General features: G+C 46.4%; 1 protein-coding gene across 1 annotated transcript in view; it reads right to left on the reverse strand.

Moving 5' to 3' along the window:
• The window catches only part of ROPN1L (rhophilin associated tail protein 1 like), a 52,443-nt gene that overhangs the window by 34,047 nt on the left and 1,868 nt on the right, over nt 1–16,528 (reverse strand). The window contains exons 2-4 of the mRNA XM_048509214.1: nt 14,455–14,589; nt 3,245–3,368; nt 1,949–2,110 (exon numbers count right to left, since the gene is read on the reverse strand). Coding sequence (XP_048365171.1) covers nt 1,949–2,110; nt 3,245–3,368; nt 14,455–14,585 — 417 coding nt within the window. The 5' untranslated portion in view covers nt 14,586–14,589. The remainder of the gene's footprint in view (nt 1–1,948; nt 2,111–3,244; nt 3,369–14,454; nt 14,590–16,528) is intronic.

Here is a 16,528-nt window from a genome sequence, read left to right on the forward strand (position 1 = left end):
GGGGAAGTAAGATTTTTTAATTACGTTATAGATAACGTCATTGTATAGTGTCAGGTGATTGTTTCTTTTTTTTCCTCGGTTATTGATTTTTTGAACAACGGAGTATGTAAGTAGATGGACATACTGTTGATGAAGCAACATTTATACGTATATATTAATTCTAATAAACATTATTTTAAAAAGCACGGCGGTGACTACGAGGATGAGGTCAAGCAGGTACATGAGGTGGGTGCTCTCCTGGAGGGAGTGGCAGCCAGTTAGTACATGGGACTTTACCAGGGCCGGGCGCCTGAATTGCGGTCCTTCATTCACTTCATGTTGGCCCTGCGGCGGCAGTTTGAGCACCCGTTCAAGGAGGAGAAGGCCCTGGTCAGGCTGCAGCAGATCCGGCAACGGTCCCAATCCGTGAGTATGTCTCAGAGTTCCGCCAGCTAGCCGGGGTGGTCCAGGACTGGCTGGAGCAGGTGAAGATCCACTTCTTCCGAGAGGGACTTCACCCAGTGGTGGCACAATGGGCCATGGTGACTGTGGAGCCGACCTCCTTGGCGGGGTCATACACACGGGCGGGCGAAGCGGAGACCCGTCTACGCAGAGTGCAGCTCCTGAAACAATGGGGCAACCCTCCGCTGGCTTCCCCCGTCGATTGGAGGGCATCTCCCCAGCTCGCGGTGGCAAGGAGGCAAGGGAATCGCTTTATGCCCGCCGCCGGCGGCTCTGCCTGAGTGGCGGCGGTAAGGGGCACAAGGCAGCCAGTGCCCGAGTGGCAGAAATCTGACTTTCTGGGTGGTCTCCACTCAGCGACAGAAAGTGGAAGGCCAGGATCTACTCACGGGTCCCAGTGGGGAACAAGTCCCTGCTCAAGAAGCAAGCGGGACTGCTGTGGTGTCGCTGCCAGGCTTGTGCCCGGCCTCTGAGGAGGTGGGTGGTCCTGAGTTCAGTGAGGAGTCGGCGGGAAAACCAGCAGCCCGTTCCTTCTCCCAGTGACTGTGTCAAACCAGACTTGCGGGACTAGTGTGAAGACGCAGGCTCTCGTTGACTCGGGATGCACCCGCTACCTAATGCAGCCGGCCCTTGTAACCCAGTTGGGACTACAGCGGGTCCCCCTGCGCTGCCCCATCCTGTTCAAGCAGATAGATGGAGGCACATTGGGGGGTGAACTGGTCATGCATCGGACAGAGCCAGTCCTGCTCCAATGCGGGGGGGACTGGGAGGAGCGGCGGTTCATCATCGCGGAGGTGGCCAAATATTCCCTGGTGCTGGGGGTGCCTTGGTTGCGGGGCCACGATCAGTAATCTGGGTATGAGAGGAATAGGAGGGAACGCATAGAGCGTTACTGAGGGCCAAGGAGCTATGAGGGCATTGGTTGCTATTGCTGCTTGGCAAAAATAGTGGGACATGAACTGCACCAATTGAGCATTGTACTGAGAAGCGAAAAGGTTGATCTCTGGTGTTGGAAATAGGCTCATGAGCCTCTGGAAGAATTGCCCATTCTGCATTGTCCAAGGTCTGACGACTGAGCCATTCTGCTCTGGTGTTGAGCTGTCCTTTGATATGTTCCATGATATGCTCCTTGCTCCACTCAAAACAGTTCTAAAACATGTGTTGATATTTTGCCAGAAAAGTACTCTTAAGTGCAAATACCATAACAGAGCGGCAGCTAAAACACTGATAAAATTTGGTTTCTAAAGATTCAAAAATCAGATGCATATTTGTGAATATTCGCTCTGCTATAGTCATTCGTTTTCTTATTTTTATAACAGGCAGCAGCACTTCTGCCCTCAACTGCCCTCTAATATCCATGCGGTCAGTATTTCCTACTCTTCTTCAACTATATGGCAAAAATTAAAATAAGCAGAAATATTAGTTAAGAATTTAACTCTACTATTTCCAATTTCAATACATGACAATTTTATTGTGTGTAAAAAAACATTATAACAAGCCTACATACCCCACAAAGTGCACTGCATCCAAGTGCAAAAAATTTCATCCATTCCACTCCATCAACAAAATCAATCAGTTGTAACAGACTGCGCAGCTGTTCCATTGGCAAGCACAAGTTTTTCCATTTTATCTGGAGTTCTTCTAGACTGACAGTTTCCTTTTTGGATAGCTTTAAAGATACACCCATATCCATAAGTGAAACATAGGAAAGCAACACTTGAAAATGATATTTCTTAAACAATATTCATTTCAATTATTTAAAAACATGTACCGTATATACTCGTGTATAAGTTGACCCGCATATAAGTCAAGGCACCTAATTTTACCACAAAAAACTGGGAAAACTTATTGACTCGCATATAAGTCGAGGGTGGGAAATGCAGCAGCTACTGGTTTCAAAAATAAAAATAGATACCAATAAAATTACATTAATTGAGGCATCAGTAGGTTAAATGTTTTTGAATATTTATTTCAAAGAAAAATAGTAAACTAGCTCTGTAAGTGGAAAAGAGGGTCAACAAAAACAATATGGTCTCAACAATAACTGTAAAAGTACAAAAACCTTAGCTCAACCAGCAACCAAGCTAAAACACAAGAGTTAAAATCCTTCAAAACTGGACTTTTGGTCAGGGGAGGAATGTTTATGTTAGCAGTACCAACATTTCAGAGTATCTTTAGGAGCCCCTCCTGATGATACCACCCAGGTTTGGTGAAGTTTGGTTCAGGAGGTCCAAAGTTATGGACCCTCAAAATGTAGCCCCATCTACTATTATCTCCCATTGGAAACAATGGGGGATGGGGGCACCCCCTTTGGGTGTCCATAACTTTGGACCCCCTGAACCAAACTTTACCAAACCTGGCTGGTATCATCAGGAGAGTCTCCTGAAAAATTCCTGAAATTTTGGTGCCACTAGCCTAAAAACTGCGCCCCCTGGTGGCTAACAAAGTAAAAACCCTAAAATATTTTTAAAAATACACCTGACATATAAGTCGAGGAGGGCTTTTTCAGCACAAAAAATGTGCTGAAAAATTCGACTTATATGCTAGTATATACAGTATATTGTGGAGTCTAGGTCAAAGCTGTTTTTGAAAAACTCAAAAAAGAAATTTCAATGAATACTGATTACACACTCTACAGCAGGGGTGTCAATCTCATGGCACTCCAGATGTTCATGAACTACAATTCCCATCAGTCCCTCCCAACATGAGCATTGGCTATACTGGCAAGGGCTGATGGGAATTGTAGTTCATAAACATCTGGAGGGCCACGAGTTTGACACCTGTACTCTACAGCAATATTTACCTGTTTATGCAAAACTTTAAGGAGCCCTGGTGTCAGACCAGTATCATTTTTCTGAGTGGCTACCAGCATTTCAACTCGCTCTTTTACTGGAAGAGGCTCTCCTTTTGATAAAGCGGAGAAATATCTATGGTATAACAAATTGTAAAACATTTTAAAATTATGTGAAATTTATGCTTTTATCAATCAGTATGTGATCGTAAGACCCAAATCTCATCTTATACACCATTTACGAGTAATGACAATCTTTCAGCCTTGGGACTTGTAACAAAATGTTGCAGATCATTTCAGCTTGTCTAAGGATGGCTGAAAAGTTCCTGCCTCTACAGCAGCAGTTCTCAACCTGGAGGTCACGACCCCTTTGGGGGTCAAACGACCATTTCACAGGGGTCGCCAGTCCTTGCTGGCATCCGCATTTTCCTTGGGTGTCTAAGGGCTCCCGAGGACAGGCTGGCTAAGACTAGTCACTAGTCACTTTTTCCTCGCCTCCCCGTCCGTCTCACCACCTCTCCACCTCCAAACTCCTCTTCCACACAACCTGTCCCCTGCCTTCCGTTCTTCCCACTTTTAAACTTTTCTGTCTGTTTCAAGCCCTCCCACCAATTCCCGCGGCTTGCCTCTAACCCTGCCTTTTTGCAGTCAGCCCCCGGCTCCAGGCGGTGAATGCCGGGACATTTAAACTGTGCCCCGCCCCCCACTTGGTGTTGTGTCGCTGCCGCGCCACCAGAGTGGGGTCAGCAAGGCATCCTGGCTCCGCCCACCTCGCTGTCAGTGGGCTCGTAGCATTGCTGTTTCTGCCAGCTGTCCCGGCCTCTCCTGAACTCCTGAGCTTTCCCTGTCATCTGGGCACCCTCCCACCTCTTGGCTCTTCCTCACCGGTGAGTTTGGGTGGTTCTCATCCCCCTCCCACAGCGAGGTTGGGTCTGTCTCACCTGGCTCCGGACAAGGGGGTTGAGATTTTTATATAATCTTTCTCCCCCCTTCTCCTCCCCTTCTCTTTCTCTACTTACTTACCTACCTCTCTCTCTTTATCTCCCTCCCTCTGTCTTTATCTTTACCTCCCTCCCTCTCCCTATCCCCCCTCTTTCATTTCCATGGCCCCTCTGGACTTGTTAGATCCCCCCCATACACACACTTGTTTATGTCTGATTCAATAGTGAAAAAACTGCTGGGTTTCCCACAAGTCAGAGTGGGAAACAGAAAGGGTGAGGGAAGAGCCTCCATCCAGTGGGTGAGGGAAGAGCCTCCATCCTGTTGAGATACATAGAAATAGCTAGGGCAAGGTGATGAAGAGGGGTGGGTGGGGATGAAAGACTCCTTTTGCCCAAATGCCACATAGACCCCTATCCTTGGACCTTGCAGGCTTGTATAATATCAATATTTTGTGTGGTAGCCAAGTTTGCAGATGACAAAATTATTCTAGATTATGAATATCTGAGATGACTGTGAAGCACTCCAAGAGGGTTTCCATAGATTGTGTGAATGGCTGACAATGTGGCAAATGAAGTTCACTGTTGGTACTCTGGGACAAAAAAATCCCATACTGGGACAAAAAAAATCCCAACTTCAAATATAGGCTAATGGGGTATGAACTTGCTGAAACTGTATCTCAATAAGGGTATTACAGAGCTTGATAAAGGACGGAACAGGGCAACCAAGATGATTAGCAGAGAACCTCCCCTGTGAGGAAAGGCCCAAGAGACTACAACTTTCTCAATTTAGAAAAGAAGCAACCAAGGGGGGACACGATAGAGGTTTATAAGGTCATGCAAGGATAGAGAGAGTTGACAAAGAGCATTTTTTCTCTCTTCCAAAATACTAGAATCTAAGGGCATCTGATGAAGCTGACGGATAGCAGATTCAGGAAAGACAAAAGGAAAACTTTTTTTACACTAAAAGTGATTAAAATGTGGAATTTGCTGTCAGAGGATGTAGCAATGTCCAGAGACATATGCAGTTTTAAAAGGGAATTAGACAGATTCGTGAAGGATAGGTTATAAGTGGCCACTAGCCATGGTGACTAAAGGGACTATGTTCAGAGGCAGTAAATCTTTGGATACCATTGCCAGGAGGCAACATCAGAGGAAGGCCTCAGCATCTATGCCCAGTCGTTGGACCTCCAGAGGAACTGGTTAGCCACAGTTTGAAACTCTATGGACCACTGGTCTGATCCAGCAGGATTCTTCCTATGTTCTTGTGTTGTCATAGGATAAAGGCCAAGGGGCTGAGCAGCAGTTACTCAGCATGACTTTCTGAAACCTTCCCTCCAGGTAGGACCAAAACCACCACTGAATTGTGCCTCCCTATCCTAGTCCACATAGGCGCTCCATGAGAGTATCATGATTAATGGCATCGAAAGCCGCTGAGAGATCCAGGACAATTAACAGAGCTGCACTAGAGCCCTTAGAGCATCTTTCAGTGCAAGTCATTCTCCAGGATGACCAAGGATGTTTCAGTCCCATAACTAGGCCTGAAACCAAACTAGAAGGGATCTAAACAATTTGCCTCATCCAGGAAGTCTTGGAGTTATCTAGCCACCACCTGTTCAATCACCTTGCTCAAGAATGGAACTGAGACTGATTCATAATTACGGAGATCTTTCAATCAAGGGTAGGTTTCACTAGAAATAGATGCATCACAGCCTAGTTCAAGGCTAGAATGACCATCCCCGCCCCTCTTAATGAAGCATTAGTACTTCTTGAACCCAGTCACCTCCTCCCCTGAAGATTTAGGTAGCTTGGAAGGGCAAGGGTCATACAAGCAGGTAGTAGGGCTCAAACTTCCAAAGATCTTGTTCACATCCTCAGACTTAATAAGATGAGACATATCCCAAACAACTGGACAAGGCCCTCTGGTATCATCCGAGCCCATCAGTGCTAACACAGAGTTCAAATAGGAATGAATGCAACAGATTTTAACTGCAGTGTTGAGCAAAATGGTCAATCCACCTCTTCCTATAGGTCAAATCCCAACAGACCTCTGACCAGCTCTGCTTGATCCTCCTTGATCTGAGATTGCAAATGCCTTAGCAGACCAGGTGCTCAGGAGCAGCAGCAGCAGAAGGCCACTGCTTTCATATCCTGCATGTGAGCTCCCAAAGGCATCTGGTGGGCCACTGTGAGTAGAAGAGTGCTGGATTAGATGGACTCTGGTCTGATCCAGCAGGCTCCTTCTTATGTTCTTAGTCTACACTGAATAGACCAGGGGCCCCCAATGTGGTGATGATGAGAGCCATGGTGCCTCCCTACACCTTTGGGGCACCTGTCAGGTGTTTTTAAAAAATGGGTGGGGCCAGGTAGGGCTTCTGCTCAGCAAGGTATCTCATTGACTATTGGTGTCAGGATGGCAGTCATAGGGATTGGGCTGCCATGGGATCTGTGGCTTTCAGCGATGCAATGCTTTTGCTGCTCTGTCTTTTCCACAGCTGTCTTATCAGCCAACTGTAACCTTGACCGTCTGGAAAGTTGCTTCAGAGAAAGTTTCAATGTGTGTTTCACACGTGGGGGGGGGGAAGGGCAATCTATATTACCACTGTTCTGAGAGATTGAGCTTCAGAACAGGCTTTTGTTTCTTTCCTGGCACTTGCAATAAAGGTTCGAACTTTCTTATGTTTGACTGGTTCATTGTCAATGCAGGGGAGTCCTGACATTGGGGGACTTGATTGTACAGATTTTTTAAATATTGACACCACAACATCACTGTGTTACTGTTGTTATTCTGTAACAACCATTGCGTTGCTGGCTCTGCCTCCTGCGGCAGCCATTTTTTTGCTGCACCCACCATGTAGAATTCCTTAAATGTGCCTGCAAACTCAAAAAGGCTGGGGGTTCCTGGTGTAGACACAATGGTGGCAAAAAAAAGGTCCATTGGATACTTACCGTGAAGGGTCTTTCTCATGGATGGCTAGAGAGACATCTTGTGTGGGTTGCTCCTACCCACTTTCTGAAAGGCAGGAAACCAATTTCAGTCACTTCCTGTATCTTGACCAGGAGCCATCTTCCCCAGTATGTTGACCATGGAGCTGAACTGCATACAGTTACAATACTGAGAGAAGAAGTCTTAGTAACAGCATAAGCTGGTCGAGACAGAAAAAAACAGAGAATCCAACAGGAGAAAAAACCTCTTGGAAGGACCGAGACAGATTCTAGTCTTTTAACTGGAACAATTGCATTCTGTCCCTCCTTTTTTTAACAGAAAAAAACCAATCCTACAAGAACTTATGTACATGCTAGGATAACTGAAGAACTATGCTGAGGAAGAATGACGGCAAGGGAGGGCCAAGATGTCCCCCTAGCCTTCCATGAGAAAGACCCTTCACAGTTAAGTATCTAATGGACCTTTCTCATGGAGGCAGGGGACATCTTGTGTGTGTCCTCCCACAGCAGTATCCCCCTAATACAGAGGGTCGACATGAATCCCCAACACCACGCTCCAGTATCCTTCTATCAAAGGTAGCCTGGACAGCAGTAGAGGAAGAGGGGGGTAGACCAGGCGGCTGCCCTACAGATCTCTTCTAAGGAAACATGCTTATATAGCATGGCATTTGCTGCCGTGCTTCGAGTCAAATGGGCCATTATTCCCTGTGGTACGTGGAGACCCAGATCTTTGTGAGCCTCCGCTATGCATGCCTTAATGGCGGAACTGACAGCTGCCTTTGACATAGGAAGCCCTACATTTGGAGGGGTGACATTAATATCAATCAATTAACCTTTATTGGCATAATTACACAGTAGCAAAATACAGTAACCCCTTTATGCACCATTGTTAATGATTAAAAATAAAATTTTTGCTACCGGCTCTAAGATCTCCTTACAATCTCTGTTCAAAAGGAATATAAGTATTTGATTATCAGCTTGCTCTTCAAAACCAATCAATAATGGTTCTAAATATTTGCTCCTAGACCTGTTAGAGCGGGAGCAATACAATAAAACATGAAGAACCGACTCTTCACACCCAGTTCACCAGGTCAGACTCAGTTTGACTGATGGGGTGATTCTCAGGAGATGATGTTGCTTCCTGGCTGAGGAGACTGAGGAGCAACTGAAGTGGTCTGGTGTGTGCCCTTCCCCATTGTATCATGTCTGAAACCGAAAGAAGAAGCCCAAGGAGACTGGACAACTGAATCAGTGGAAGAGAATCTGCCCACAGGGTCTTGGAGACTGTCTCCTGTATCCTCTTGATCTTCTACTCTAACACAAAGAGGGAACAGGTGGTGGTGTCGATCAAAGCACCCAGATGCTCCATGGTCCTTGCTGGTGTTAGAACACTCTTCTCCAGATTGACAACAAACCCGTGCAGCCTGAGGGTCCGCAAAGCTAGCTGTGTGTCCTTGTGAGCTTGCAGAAGAGACCGGGCCCGGATCACAATGTCGTCTAGATATGCGTAGACATATACCCCTTGTAGTCAAAGAGAAGCTAAGGGAGCCACCAAGACCTTCATGAAGACCCTCGGAGCTATTGCCAGACCAAACACAGGTCCGCATACTGAAAGTGGTCGTCTCTGACCGCAAATCTCAGAAACTTGCGGTGGGCCCCGTTGATGGGCATGTGGAGGTAAGCCTCTGAGAGATCGAACGAAGAGAGTAAATCTGCCCGTTGAACTTCCCCCATGATGGAATCAAGGTCTCCATTTGTAACCTGAAGACTCGCAGGTTCACATATTTCAGATTGAGGGACTTGTCGGTCCCTGTTCTTTTTGGGTACCGAAAACAGGTGGGAATAGACCCCTGTGAAGCGTTGCTCCGGGAGAACTATCTCGAGGGCCCTGATGTCGATGAGATGCCGGATGACGTTCGTCATAAGGTTGTGCTTCTCCAGGTTGCTGGAAATGGATTGGGACGAAAAGAGACCTTGGCCAGGATCGGAATTCCAAACAATAACTGGACAAAATAATCTCTCTTGTCCATCTGTCCACATGGGGCCCCTTCTACTGCATCTCGAAGAAGGAAAGACGGCCCCCTATTGGAGGCCCTTTACCGTCATGCCAATTTTCCAGGCTGGGAACGGAAGGGTCAATTTGCAGAGTTGGCTGGGGGCCAGAATGGTTGTCTCCCTCATCCAAATCTGGTCAGCTGCCCTCTCGAGTTGATCTGGGGAAGGCACGAAAGGGACGAAAAGGTATGGATGAGGGACAAAAGAAGTGCGGCTTATCAGCATGGACAGATCTGGCAGAATCCTTCCGTTGTCCTTGGAATCAATTAAGATGGCATCAAGGTCCTTTCCAAACAACCTTCCACCATGAAAATCAAAACCGGCCACCACGGCCTTGGAGTGTGTGTTGGCCTGCCGCTGCACTAGCCGCCACAGACCTGGTAGAAACTAGAAGTTCTTCAGAAGCAGCATCTCCCAGGAAAGAGACAGCAGAAATGACACGTTCCACACCCTCACGCAGCCCCTGATCCACTGCGGGTGGAGGGCAAGGATGCACCTAAGCCATGACAGGCAGCCAGGGAGACAATGGCTGCTGGGGCCACAATCTTAGAAGCCATAGCAGAGGCCTCGTGGCTTTCCACAGGAAAGCATCAAACTTCTTATTGATGGAGTCTTTAAGATAAGCCTCCCCGTCTCTGGTGACCAAACCACCGGAGTGGAGAGAAGAAACGGAGGCGTCCACTAGGGGAACCTTTAGCATCTCCTGGATATGGCGTGGGACGGGATACAGCCTCTCAAAAACAGCAGGTAGGGGTCTAGAAGCCACTCCTTCTTCTGCCACTACTTCCTAATATTCCTTTCGAACAACTCAGGAACTGGAAAGACAGCTGCTGTATTGTCTTCATAATGGAAAACCTCCTTACTGCCTCTGGGACAGCCTTTTTATGGGCCTGGATTCTGAGGATGCAGAAGGGTCTAAAGCATCCCCTGAGTCATGCAACTCAAGAGCAGAAATAGTCTTGACGATCAAAAGGGGCAAATCATCAAGGTTAAACAACCCATGCTTCTGTTCTGCCAGGGGAAGGTCCTGACCCTCACCATCTGAAAAATTAGAGGCCTGGTCTACTTCCCCTTCACTAAGTTCCTCCTCCCAATCAGAGTGTCTGTAATGGGCCTGTGCTCCACTAGTGGGAGAGGGACAGCGGTGAAAAACGTCCCTGCAAGGGGATCTAGAGCGGGACCCATGAGCAATGGGGGGGTGCCTCCTGCAGTAATTATGGACCTCCATGCGAACAGAGTCACGCATGGCATCTTGGTCAGGTAGTCCTGACAATCCAGCCCTGCCCCCCCACCCGACATTCTCGATCTTGCCTGTGAAGCGGCTGAGGCCGATGCTCCTCTCCCAAACCATCGGAGGCCAGTGGAGCTGGGGTCGTTTCCGTCAGGGGGAAAGGCGTGCCCACGCTCTGTTGTGGAGCACTGCAGGCTGGCTGCCCTGTCCTATAAGGGGACTTGCGTTCTGCTCCATCAGTTGGTGGCAATCCATCTGCTGGGATGCTGCCACATCCAGGGCATGGGAATCCTCCTGGCCGACCTCCTGTTGTGAAGCGTCAGAGCGCTCACTCGACCAGTTGGTTGAAGCCATCGCCCATGGCTCAGCTGCCCGCCACCCGTGGGAGCCAAGCAAACTAGCTAACTGTAGCTCCAACTGGCGTCCCCCTGGGGGAATCCTGCCACCCTCAGTGGAGCCAGACCGGAGTGCAGAGGTGCCAGGCCCAATCTTCTTAGCAGCCGCTCTGGTGTTCTTGGTGGCCGATTTCAAAAAGGACTTCCTCTGAGGGGAAAAGGCTCCGGAGGCCCCTTTGGGAGCTAGGCCCGTTCATTTTGGCGGGAAACTCCAAAAAACTCCAGAGAGGGCAGGGAAGTGGTGAGGGAGACCAACAAGAAGGTTAAAGAAGTGAGGCAAGGCAACTAGGTGAGAAGAAGGTAAAAGAGAAGAACAGAGGAAAAAAGAGATTACACAAGAGCCTGTTGAATTGGTATGCACTCTGCGAGAGAGGAAACATACTGGGGAAGATGGCTCCTGGTCAAGATACAGGAAGTGACTGAAATTGGTTTCTTGCCTCTCAGAAAGTGGGCAGGAACAACCCACACAAGATGTCCCCCGTCTCCATGAGAAAATATTGTTTCTCTGCCGCCTTCACAGTCATGGAGTATGCTTTATAATTCGTTTTTGTCCATGTCCAAATTGGTCCAAATTTCTCTAGCTGTGTCACTTGTCTTTCTCTAGCTGTGTCTCTTGTCTTTCCATTGCCTGCAGCTACCCAGGTTCTAGTACATGGGAGAAAATGCCTGGAAGTCATCGTGTCAACTACCTGTTCAATGTCCTCATTCCAACAATCAACCATGGCACCAACAGAGACACCAACCATATCAACAGGAAAATCTCCAAAACTATTAGAAAGCCACTGGGATTCATCTGGCTTAGAAAGCATACCAGTAGATCCCACCACCTTTATGTTGTTTTAGTAAAGTCTAAATTGTTTTAGTTAAGTCTAAATTCAAGCAGATAATATTTTGTCCATCACAAAAGAATCACCATCAATTCCTACACCCTCAGATCATAATCCTCCTGCCCAGAACAAAAGACCAGATCAAGGATGTGATCTACACAATGTATAGGATCAGTTATTATGCAATGCCTCCCAGTCACTAATTAGGTGTGCTTGCGGAAGACTGGCATAGCAGTCTCTGAAGTCATCAATGAGAACGTTCTTCAGTGTCCTCTTGCCCCCATGCCAAACTAGCCTCTTGGCATACTTTGTAGCTACAGAGGAAGAAACTGGAGCTTAGACAGGTAGAGCAAATTTGGTGGAGTACTTGTGATAGCGGCAAGAGCATATTATAGGACGCTTATGAAAGCCTAGGGGATGGCAGTGAAGGTCACACAGAAGGTCACTGATAGCCCTCATCAAAGGTTCTTCAATTCCTAGAGATTTGGTGAGTAGCTGTGAGGCATTTGTAAGTTTTTTTGCAGACAAGATCTTGTTGCTCCAGGACCCCCCAGTCAATATTGACAGTTAATGAATTGGAGGCCCCTTTTCTGTCTCTAGGTACTGTGCTGGAAAACTTCAGCTCTCTCTCTTAGGCCAATGTCAACAGGATCCTCTACTTGCCCTTTAGACTCATGCCCATCATGGCTAGTGAAACCCTGTGAAGAAATGGTTCAGCCTCCCCTGACAAACATTACTCTGTTGTTGGATTCAGAGGATTCAGTTGGATTACCACCCAGCATCATAACTTCTGTTCCTGGATAAGGTAGCTGAGACAGTGGCTGAAGAACCGCTTCATAGTTTCATTGAGGACATACTGACCATGGACTTATTTCAGTTCAGCTTCTGATCTAGCCACAGGATGCAGACAGCTTTTGTCACTCTCACAGACAGTCTCTGAATGCAGCTGAGTCAGGTCAGGTATTACTTGAACCTGTATTCACAAAATCCTGACTAACCACATTGCTGATGCTGGGATCCATGGGTTAGCCTTGAAGTGGCTGTGCTCATTTCTCCAAGGCCAGAAGGTAGCAATTGGTGAGAGAACCTGCACATGCCATTCTTTGGTGGATGGAGTCCCACAAGGGACGATCTTCTCATTAATACTATTTAACATCTACATGCGCTCTTGCTGGGTTGATCCAGAGGTTTGGGCTGAATTGTCATCAGTATGCAGATGACACCCTGCTATATCTGTTGATGGACAGTCATTTGGATGCCAGCCCAGCTGTACTGGCCAGCTGCCTGGAGGCTGTGGTAGAATGGTCAAAAGGGAACCAGGGTAAGCTAAATCCAGTGGACAGAGAGATCCTGGGCCGAGGAGGTTCTGGTGGGGGGATGCCAATTACCAACTCTTGATGGCGTATAGTTGAATCCTGCACTTTTCATCAGGAGTTTAGGCGTGCTACTTGATGCCTCCTTGACAATGGAGGCTCCGGCTGCACAGGTAACTTCCCTGGCATTTTATCATCTGTGCCAGGTGACATATATTGGCACCTTACCTGTCCCAAAGTGACATTTGCAACAATGATTTCTGTGACTTCTAGACTAGAATACTGCAACTCAGTCCACACAGGGCTACCCATGGGCCTACTTTGGAGGCTCCAGGGAGTTCCCCACAATCGCTGTTCCTTGTTAAAAAATAAAGCGCTCCATTTCAGAACTTTCTCATCAACATCATTCCCCTTTAAGACTTCCCACTCCTAACTATCACTAGAGTTAAAAAAGAAGATAATAGAGAGTGAAAGCTATAAGATCAGTAAGAAAAACTGTAGAAAGATTTGAGAACAGCAAAGCTCAAAGCTTATGCCTGTCACTGCTCTCCCTGTCTGAAGCAGGAATATAACTGAAGCAAGACGACTCCCTCTGCAGGAGACAGGAAGTGTAAGAAAAGTTGCTCCAGCCTCCCTAAAAGAATGGGGGGAGGGGAATCAAGATGCTCTCCTGCCTCAGAGGGAGAATACATATTTAATTGGTGCTCTATCAGCTCCAAGTGGAATACCAGATCAGGTTCAAGGCCCTAACCATTCTGGGACCTTCATGTTTGTGGAATCATCTCTCACAATACACCCCCAAATAACCCTGTGATCTGCAAATACTAACTTACTGGTGATCCCTGGCCCAACAACTGTCTAGCTGTCCTCAAAAAGTCAGGCCTGATAGAATGCTCTTTCAAGTGCTGAGACCTGATCCAATTCTGCAGGACCTGGACACCAGACCTATGATTGAGGGTAATAACTTTACTAGCCTCCCTTTCCCTGCCCCTTTTGGGTGTTGATCATGCTCTTTTATTTTATTTATTTCTTCCCAATTGACTCCCATCTACTAGTTAGGATGCAGAAATAGGGTCAGTTAATGTATTTATGCTAAATATTGATTTTGTTGCATATGCTCAAATTGTTGTGAGTTACCCTAAGCCTACTGACAGAGAAGGGTTCTCTATAAAACAAAACAAACAAATGGTTCAGTTGTTGTCTCTGTAACTTTTCTGTCTGGCCTCCCCATTTAAGTATATTTGAGGGTTCCACTGAGTTTTTATTGATGTTTTTATTGAGTTTTAATCACATTATGTGAAATTTTAAATTGTGATATGTCACAAACTCTGAGCCCAAACTAGTCAGAAAAGGACAGAGTAAAAATTGAATGTATAAATAAATAAATCAAACCCCACCAGACTTATGCTGCTCCACTTTTCCCCCAAGCAATTCACTTGGGGCTTTCAGGTCCAACAGGAAAAAGGCTTATGTGAAGATATCTAGATGAGAGCTACTGGCTTTGAATTTTTACTCACCCATACGACCACTGGAGTATATCACGTGGTTGAGTCCTAATAGCAGCTTTAGTAAATTGTTTCATAATATTTGGCAGTTCAGGCGGCACATGAATCTGTTGTGCACAGAACATGACATCTGGAACAGGCATGATGCTAGGTCCAAAATGGGGGGGGGGGGGGGAAGAAAGGTCTCTAGTTATTTCTACCTGGATGGTTTATAACCTCTGCATATAAATGGCTAGAAATCTCAAAAGCCACCAATGCCTTAGATAGCATATTTGTCTCCCCTTTTTTCTCCAAGGACATCATAGAAATGTTATCCTAATTTATATTTACTATAATCCTTGGAGATACATTAGGTTGCAAGAGAGGAAGACAGTTATCCAAATTCACCCCATGAGTTTACTTTAAAATATAAACATTGGTCTTCCTATGTATTGTCGAAGGCTTTCATGGCCGGATTCAACTGGTTCTGGTGGGTTTTCCGGGCTGTGTGGCCGTGGTCTGGTGGATTTTATTCCTAACGTTTCGCCTGCATCTGTGGCTGGCATCTTCAGAGGTGTATCACAGACACCTCTGAAGATGCCAGTCACAGATGCAGGCGAAACGTTAGAATTAAAATCCACCAGACCACGGCCACACAGCCCGGAAAACCCACCAGAACCAGTTGGTCTTCCTAGTTCAAGCATAGAATTCTATCCATTATACCACATTCAGCTGTGATTAAACGCACCAGGGAACTTACTTGATACCAATAACACTTCAGTAAGCTTAGGAATCTACTGGGGGCATTCCCATGGTCAAAAATACTAAAAGAGAAAGGACTGCATGATGGTTGGGAGTTTCTTAAAAGTGAGATCTTGAGGGCACAATTTCAAACAGTTCCAATGAGGAGGAAAAATGGGAGGTGTCTAAGGAAACCAGGATGCCTGTCTAAAGAACTTTCAACTGAGCTAAGATTTAAAAAGACATGTACAAGAAATGAAAAAGGGGGGAAATCACCAAAGAGGAATTCAAACAAGCAGGATGTGTAAAGAGAAAGTCAGAAAAGCTAAAGCTCACAATGAGCTGAGGCTTGCCAGAGAGGTTAAAAACAACAAAAAAGGCTTTTTGGGTTATGTCTGTAGCAAAAGGAAGAAAAATGATAGGATAGTCACTGCATGGAGGGGATGGCAAAATACTAACAGGGGATGGAGAAAAAACAGAACTACTCAACACCTTCTTTGCCTCAGTCTTTTTCCAAAAAGGAAACACTGCACATCCAGGAGAAAAAGAAACAGAAGATACAGTAGGAGAAATGCAGCACAAAATAAATAAAGAGGTAGTGCAGGAATACCTAGCTACTTTAAACTAATTCAAATCTCCAGGGTCTGATGTGCTGCATCCCAGGGTATTAAAAGAACTGTCAGAAGTACACTCAGAACCACTTGCTATCATCTTTGAGAACTCCTGGAGAGCAAGAGAAGTCCCAGTGGACTGGAGGAGGGCTAATGTTATCCCCATCTTCAAAAAGGGGAAAAAGGAGGACCCTAATAATTACCGTCCAGTCAGCCTGACATCGATACCAGGGAAGTTTCTGGAGCAGATAATTAGACGGTCTGCCAACACTTAGATGGGAATACCGTGATCACAAAAAGTCAGCATTGGTTTCTGAAAAACAAGTCATGCCAGACCAATCTTATCGCTTTTTTTTGATAAAGTGACAAGCTTGATAGACATGACAACCATGTTTTATTTGAAGGGCTGTCATGTTGAAGAGGGAGCAAGCTTGTTTTCTGTTGCCTCAGAGACTAGAACATGGAGTAATGCATTCAAGGTGAAGAAAAAGAGATTCCACCTACACATAAGGAAGAACTTCCTGACCATCAGGGCTGTTCGACAGTGGAATTCACTGCCTCAGAGAGTGGCGGAGTCTCCTTCTTTGGAAGTTTTTTAACAAAGGCTGGATAAGCATATGTTGTTAGTGCTTTGATTGTGTGTTCCTGCATGGCAGGGGGTTGGACTTGATGGCCCTTGTGGTCTCTTCCAACTCTATGATTCTATAAACGCCACGAAGGCACACAACAAGCAGATGTATCATAGCTTAGATAGA

The sequence above is a fragment of the Sphaerodactylus townsendi genome, linkage group LG10, assembly GCF_021028975.2.
Source record: "Sphaerodactylus townsendi isolate TG3544 linkage group LG10, MPM_Stown_v2.3, whole genome shotgun sequence".
NCBI lineage: Eukaryota > Metazoa > Chordata > Lepidosauria > Squamata > Sphaerodactylidae > Sphaerodactylus > Sphaerodactylus townsendi.